The sequence below is a fragment of the Austrofundulus limnaeus genome, unplaced genomic scaffold (genome assembly GCF_001266775.1).
Source record: "Austrofundulus limnaeus strain Quisiro unplaced genomic scaffold, Austrofundulus_limnaeus-1.0 Scaffold250, whole genome shotgun sequence".
Classification (NCBI taxonomy): domain Eukaryota; kingdom Metazoa; phylum Chordata; class Actinopteri; order Cyprinodontiformes; family Rivulidae; genus Austrofundulus; species Austrofundulus limnaeus.
Window position 1 is genome coordinate 519,241 of NW_013952652.1, and position 8,440 is coordinate 527,680.

General features: G+C 38.7%; 1 protein-coding gene across 1 annotated transcript in view; it reads left to right on the forward strand.

Annotated features, from left to right (window-relative positions):
- The first annotated feature begins 699 nt into the window (after positions 1–699).
- Positions 700–8,440, forward strand: part of cahz (carbonic anhydrase) — a 10,700-nt gene continuing 2,959 nt past the window's right edge. Inside the window, exons 1-5 of the mRNA XM_014020367.1 lie at positions 700–1,627; positions 2,045–2,242; positions 7,215–7,333; positions 7,511–7,603; positions 7,959–8,021. Of these exons, the coding sequence (XP_013875821.1) occupies positions 1,594–1,627; positions 2,045–2,242; positions 7,215–7,333; positions 7,511–7,603; positions 7,959–8,021 (507 nt within the window). The 5' untranslated portion in view covers positions 700–1,593. The remainder of the gene's footprint in view (positions 1,628–2,044; positions 2,243–7,214; positions 7,334–7,510; positions 7,604–7,958; positions 8,022–8,440) is intronic.

An 8,440-nucleotide genomic window follows, 5' to 3' on the forward strand; every position in this document is an offset into this window, starting at 1 on the left:
GTTTACATGTTCTCACTGGTTGTGTAAAGTTTACATGTTCTCCCTGTTTGTGTAAAGTTTACATGTTCTCCCTGTTTGTGTAAAGTTTACATGTTCTCCCTGTTTGTGTAAAGTTTACATGTTGTCACTGGTTGTGTAAAGTTTACATGTTCTCACTGGTTGTGTGAGTTTACATGTTCTCCTGTTTGTGTAAAGTTTACATGATCTCACTGGTTGTGTGAGTTTACAGACCTCCCTCTACCCACTTTCGTCCAGGGGGACCCCGAGTCATTCCCAGGTGAGAGAGGATACATAATCCCTCCAGCAAGTCCTGGGTCTTCCCTGGGGCCTCCTACCAATGGGACATGCTTGGAACACCTCTAAAGGTATGCATCCAGCTAGCATCCTAAATGCCCGGACCACCTCAGCTGTCTCCTTTCAGTGCAGAGAAGCAGTGGCTCTACTTCCTTCTTACGTTCTCTCTAGCCTGGCCACCCTACAAAGCTGCTTGTATTTGGGATCTCCTTCTTCCAGTCATGATCCACGCCTCATGACCATAGGTGAGGGTTGGAATGTAACCAAACCAGTAAATCAAAAGTTTTACCTTTCGATTCAGCTCTTTCGTCACCACGACTGACCGAAGCAACACCCTCATTATTGAGGACGAGGCCCCAATGATCCATCTTGCGCTCCATCCTATCATCACTTGTGAACAAGACTCCCAGATACTTAAACTTCTTCACTTCAGACAGGAAACTTCACCTGCAGGCCTGGTGGTCAAGCCTTGGCTCTTAGGGCTCAGCTGGACCAAGCCTGAAAGGACAACAAGTCACTACCTCCACGTGGACCCACTACCTGTGGGGAGGACCATCAACGTCAGGAGGATCTCTAGCCATCCCAATTTCTTGCTCATAAACTGTCTCAAGAACTTAGAAACATGTGACTCAGAAAAGAAAATGCAGGTAAAGGTATAAAGATAAATAATTTCAAAGAGCCCTACAATGAGCTGCTGTATCCAGACGACTCAGGTCAGGGAAGGCTGGCAGGAGATGAAAAGAGAATGTGGATACCAGGATATTGTCAGAAGATCCATCCCCAGAGTGAAGCACTGTGACTCCTGCCAAACATTCACCAAGACACATCAAACTGAACCCTTTTCTGTCTTTGACAATCTGCTGACTAATGTTTAAAAACCAGAGGACAGAGACAAACCACAACCATCCCATCATTGTTCTGCTGCCAGACAGGACTACTGCTAGGGACAGTTCTGTAAGAGGTCTGCCAGGACACAGGTCCATCAGTCTGAGGACTGAGACAACCTGACAGTCTGAGGACTGAGACAGCCTGACAGTCTGAGGACTGAGACAACCTGACAGTCTGAGGACTGAGACAACCTGACAGTCTGAGGACWGAGACAACCTGACAGTCTGAGGACTGAGACAGCCTGATAGTCTGAGGACTGAGACAACCTGACAGTCTGAGGGCTGAGACAGCCTATCAGCGAGAGGACAGAGACAGACAGACAGGCGTCACAGGACCAGCGTCTTTGGGTGTGTGTCCTCTGTCTGACGTAGATCAGTCTCTGTGGAACCACCGGCGCGTCCAGAAGCAGCAATGTCTCACGGATGGGGATATGGACCGTCCAATGGTAGGACTTTAGACCTTCCTTCAGATAATTGTTATTTTTTGTTTTCTGTTTCTCTGAAGTCAAATAACTCACAACAGAAAAGGTAATAAAGCAGAATATTGAACTTGTTTTTATTATTCACATCTTTAATATTTATATATGTAATATTTACATTTTTACCACAGCTGAGACCTTCCAACAGGTCAAACACAGAATTTAAACTTGTTAAAGTTGACATAATGCAGGTGTTCAGATCAAGAAAGCAGAATTAAACCTCTGATGATCACATCAGTCATCATATATTTGACTTTAGTCAAAGTTCAACAACTTTACTTGAAAAGACTAAAGTTTGTTTTTGCCATTCAGTGGAAAGAAACTGAACACGTTCAGCTCTGTTGAGGTGTAAACCAGCTCAGTAACTTACTGTTGTGTTTGTAGGACCAGACAAATGGGCCGAGAACTTCCCGAATGCCACCGGGCCCAGACAGTCTCCCATCAACATCGTGACAAAGGAGGCCCACTATGACCCGTCTCTGAAGCCCCTCAAGCTCCGCTATGACCCCTCCAACGCCAAGGGCATCCTCAACAATGGACACTCCTTCCAGGTGGACTTTGTGGACGACACGGACAGCTCTGGTAAGCAGGAGATAACACACACACACACACACACACACACACGAGAAACACAGAAACAGTTATATCCACTTGAAGTCCTGGTCTGAAGTAAAACACACTAACACTTTGTTAAATATTTTATTCACAGCATATGTGATGAAGTGTAACAGAGCATTTCCTTTGTGAATAAAAGACAAAGATTGGAACCAATATTCTGACGTTTTTCAGAGAAGGGCATTAGTTTGATATTTTCCAGTAGAGGTAAACATCTTGAGGGTGGTCGTGGTTCTGTATCGACCCATGTTGTGAACACAGATAAGAGTGTTTGATGATGTAAGCAGTCAGTTTTTTCTTATCAGTCCTGTTGCTTTAATCTGGAGGTCTACAGGCATGTCAGCCCACCACACACACACACACACACACACACACACACACACACACACACACACACACATCCAGATCTCCATGAAATATAAGATTTAAGTGTTATTGCCTAAAACTTGAATTATTATAAAACTTACTCTTTTATTGTGTTAAACTAAATGAGAATTGTAACATTAAAATAAAAAAAATCCACCTTCTAAGTTCAGTGTAGAATAAGTTTATACGTTTGAGCCTGATGAGGTCAAACACGTGAGCTGATTGACCAACAGAGAACAGGTGTGTTTGTATATTTGTGATCAAACAACATCTTTGTGTCATAATTGAACAAATAAAGTCCTTTAGATACAAATTCAATCAATCTGTCTGCTAGATGGGAGTCGGTAGGAGCACTTTTGTTGGATTTGAAAGTTAAATTGTGGTTGTTTAAATGAATGTATTGATAATCATTGATGGGTAACTATTAAACCAAACCAGGTCCCTGATATTGCAACGTTGTTATTTATAAAGTAGAATATCAATATAAATCCCCAAAACCCATACTGTATTGTAATTACCTTCATTAAATTTTATTAAATTATTATTAAATTTATTATATTAACACAGACATGGTATTTTATCTTTTTGAAACCATATTGGGATGGGGTTATGATGTTAATCTATTAGAAACTACTCCAGGGTTTTGGAAAGGGAAGATAGAATAGAAATCTGACAGTAATAATATAAATTATTTAATTTGCCTGAATTGAAGACTGTTGTGTTAATTTAATGATTTGAAGGTGAAAACAGATGAATGTGACAGCAGCTGCAGTCTGTTTGATATGTGACCTCTGACTTTAACAGAAGCAAAAAAAAAAGTTTGATCAACTGAAACCTAGGAGTAGAGAAAATCATGCCATCCTAGGTGTTTCACTCAAAATGTTTATGGCCTTTATATTATCTTGATCACTTTTAAATCAATGTAATTATTAACAATGAAAAGACACAAAGATTTATTTATGTCTACAGTAAAGCAGTAATTAGATGTTAACAGTGGACCCACAGATCCTGAAAGCAGGTTATGGTAAATGGTCTGAAGTTAAATAGGGTGTATCAGAAAAAATGATACTCTCAGAAAAATCACCATAAAATTAACAAAGATATTAATTTTGAAAATATGTGCATAGCCTTTGTTAGAGGGGATCATTCTGCTTCGAATGACACCAAAATCTTAGTTAACGCTTCACGCTCCAGTGAGCAGGGACAGCTGGAAATTCACAAAATTCATGTCCTTTACACAAGGAAATGTGAGGGTTAAAATACGATCTGTCAAATCAAATTAAAAGTTTAGATGGTGTTTTACACATGTGCCAAGGTGTTTTTAAAATAATTAACCCTTTCATGTCCTAATGTTGAAACAAAAATATCTCATTTTTGAGTGGATCGTAACCAAGGGTTAACAAACACATGAGAAGTGGCCGTGGACAAATCAATCCAGCCAACTAACATTACATGTAATGTACTGTACATGTACATGTATTCAGTGGGTATTACATGTAATTGTTCTATAACCTGGTACAAGATCATGTGATCGTGTGGTCATTTTCTTTCATTAAAACAACATGTTCACAAACATCACCTTATCTTATGTAGACAATTACATAATTCCTGGACGTAAAACCTGTCAGAACCTGTGCAGTGGTCTCTTCCTGCCTCAGCCAGTGTGGTGTAAAATGGCCTGACCACAGTTCACCACTCAGCAGAGGTCTTTCCTGGTTACTGAATACCTCCAAATGAAAAGTGTTCACACTGTCCTTGAGCGGTTCCAACATGAGTTTCCAAATGTTAGGGTTCTCATGCTTCTCCAGCATGTTGCTCTTCAAAGAGGGTTCTGACTGCTTCATTGTTGGCTGGTGTGCGTTGGGTCCTTTGTTGGCCGGACCTCTTCTTGTTGAGATTGTGGCTGGTCCCAGAAACATGGTACTTGTTAACGTTGTGGAAGACAGTGAGACGGCTCGGAACAATTGTTGCAATTTGCACAAGACAAGGTGATGTTTGTGATCATGTTGTTTTAATGAAAGAAGATCTTGTACCAGGTTATAGAACAATTACATGTCATACCCACTGAATACATGTACATGTACAGTACATTACATGTAATGTTAGTTGGCTGGATTGATTTGTCCACGGCCACTTCACATGTTTTTGTTAACCCTTGGTTATGATCCACTCAAAAATGAGATATTTTTSTTTCRACATTAGGACATGAAAGGGTTAATTATTTTAAAAACACCTTGGCATGCATGTAAAACACCATCTAAACTTTTAATTTGAAGTGACAGACCGTATTTTAACCCTCATATTTCCTTGCACAAAGGACATGAATTTTGTGAATTTCCAGCTGTCCCTGCTCACTGGAGCGTGAAGCGTTAACTAAGATTTTGGTGTCATTCGAAGCAGAATGATCCCCTCTAACAAAGGTTACGCCCACATTTTCAAAATTATTATCTATGTTAATTTTATGGTGATTTTTCTGAGAGTATCATTTTTTTCTGATACACTCTGCATAGCGCTTTATCAAGCCCCATGGGGAGCCCAAAGCGCTTTACCCTATACACATTCACACACTGATGGTGGTAAGCTACATTGTAGCCACAGCTGCCCTGGGGCACACTGACAGAGGCGGGGCTGCCATGCACCGGTGCCACCGGACCCTCTGACTACCATCAGCAGGCAAGGTGGGTGAAGTGTCTTGCCCAAGGACACGACTGAAACAGGAGATCAAAGCTGCAACCTACTGGTTACAGGACGACCCCACAAACCACTCTGTCACAGCCGCCCTGATCCACCGTGTTTATTCAAATAAAACATCATATTTAACAGATAATACACTGACAGTTTCCTGCTGCAACATGAGACATAATGTTAAAGAAGTGTCTACACACCGATCCAAGCAGAACTCTCCATTCAGCTGCATTTTAGCTGTTTGTCTCCACAGCAGTGAGCAGATAATCTAAAATGTAGTATTTCACAAATACAGATAATATTCATGGGGTTTGACCAAGGCTCTGATATCTAAAGAGGTAAAAACACTTCACATGTACCTGTACCTGCTACACATCTTAGTCTGTGGGTTCCCACACACTTTTAGTGGTGACTTAAAAAGATACATAGTCTGATCATTTGAATGTGATGTTCAGTCAGATATTATCAGTAGCTGGTTTCTTGTCAAAAATCCAGAAAATATAGATAAAAGTTTAGCATCAGCTAATGTAGTGTTTTATACAGTGCTGCTTTTTTTTTATAAGATTTGATAAAAAAAATGTTATGAAACAGTCTTGAGATTGAACAAATGAAGGTCCTCATAGCCTGGATGAAGATTTCTGTCATTATCTTCATGCTCTGTTTTTAGAGAACTGCTGTCACAGCTGACAGTATACTAACTATTAAGTATTACTAATACTAACTACTGATAATTATTACTAACTGTTACTAAATATTATTAACCATTAATAATTGTTAATAACTATTACTAAATATTAATAACTGGTATTAACTATTATTTATTCATAATTATTCATAGTTAGTACTGTTTAATTGATCAATATTAATGACTGTTAATAACATTAATAATTATTATTAACTGATAATAACTATTAACTAATTATAACCCTTACTAACTGTTGATAATTGTTAATAACTGTTGATTCCTGTTAATGATAGTTAATAACCATTAATAACTATTGATAACTATTAATAAATATTATGACCCATTAATAACTATTTACATAACCAAACTCACCTTTAAAGTCATGAACTGTCAGTCCTTCTGCAGGGTGTATTTGATCATTGTTTGTTATTGTACTTAAGTAGAAATTTCAGTTAAATGTATTTTACTTGAGTAATTATTTTTCAGCGTACTTTTTACTTTTACTCATTACATTTTTACACAATTTTCTGTACTTTCTACTCATTACATTTTTTAAAAAAGGTAAGAAGTAGAAAGTCGTTACTCCTATTTTATTCTGAGTTATTACTTAAAAAATACTATCCTGATAAACTGTGTCTCCTGGATAGAGTGAATTTAATTATGGTTGTATTAGAAGTATAAATATAAACCATTCTGACACCCTGTTAGCTTGTACACAACCCATCACAGCTGCACACCGTTAGAAAAATATTTTTTGGAGAAGTCACCTCCCAATAAATGTCTTTGGAAAATCTAACTGCTCACTTTTACTCAGTACTTTTACTTTTAATACTTAAGTAGATTTTGTGTCAGAAATTTACTTTTGACAAAAAATATCAGATACTTAAAGACTTTTACTCAAGTAATATTTTTAGAGAAGACTTTAACTTTTACCAAAGTATTTTTATGACAAGATACTTGTACTTTTACTCAAGTATCACTTTGAGGTACTTTATACAACACTGTGAGCAGGTTAATAACAGGTCATAACCCTCGCTGTGGGACCACTGAGGGAACAGAGCTCCTCAGCGAGTGATGTCTCAGGCTTCACATCACATGTTGCTCTGGCAGACAACATTAAATACTGTTCCACATGTAAAACCTAAACCTGAAGGAGACCAGGACTAATGTGTGTTGTGTTGTGTTGTGTTGTGTTGTTCCCAGTCCTGACCGGGGGTCCGCTGACTGGAACGTACCGCTTCAGGCAGTTTCACTTCCACTGGGGCAGTAGTGATGATAAAGGCTCGGAGCACTATGTCAACGGCATGAAGTTCCCGTGTGAGGTACTGAAGCCCTTTATTACATGTTTATAACAGTCAGAGCAAGAACCAAAACAAAGAAATGTGGAGAGGAGAAAAGCAGCAGGGCTCATTAGAAGATCCTAACAGGTGGAGATTAAATATTTTTCATCCCTAAAAGATCCGCCCAGGTGAGGTGACAGTGTCCTCTCTTCCCCTCAGCTTCACCTGGTGCACTGGAACAACAAATACCCCAGCTTTGCAGAGGCTGCAGACAAGCCTGATGGACTTGCTGTGATTGGAGTTTTCCTCAAGGTGAGAAACTCGATGAAGTTGTAAAATCATTTTATTGTTTCAGGCTTGTGTCCGCAATCAAAACAGCCACTAAGAAGCTCCTAAACATTTTTTTTGTTTGTTTAAACTGAAATTCAGAGAGAAAATGCTGACAAACCACCTTTTTGTTTTCATGTTACATGAGTGTTAGAACATGTTGAAAACACATCACATACAGTACTGGTGTGTCAGCTGCACGTGATGATTTCTCTGCTGATTTTTTAAAAACAACGAATAAAACAAGAATGTTTTGGAGATAAAACGGTCCCGTTGTGAAGGAGGTGTTCTTCAGGTGTTTGTCAGGTGAAAGATGAACATCTGATGTGTTTTGGTTCAGATCGGTGCTGCCAACCCCCGGCTTCAGAAGGTTTTGGATGCGTTGGATTCCATTAAGAGCAAGGTATGTTACATGAAACAAAACTCTGTTCACTTCGTTCTATTTATTTTATTTAACTCAAACCAAATCACAATAAATCTCATCTCAGGGCTCTACAGACAACGGAAAAAAAACTGTCCAAATCAGATCCAGATTAGGGTCCATTTGATTCGTCTTATCGAATCGAATCGAATAGAATAGAATAGAATAGAATAGAATAGAATAGAATAGAATAGAATAGAATAGAATAGAAACAGCCTTTATTGTCCCATGTGGGGAAATTCAGATATAGTAGCAGCAGCAGGTACATACATCAATCCATAAAACAGTATGTTGCTGTGTGACAATTAGAATTAAAGATAGTAAACAGCAAAAACAGGAGTGTTAAAATTTCAGTGTTAAACTTTTGGGTGTTGATTTAACACCCCCAGTGTTATTTTAAC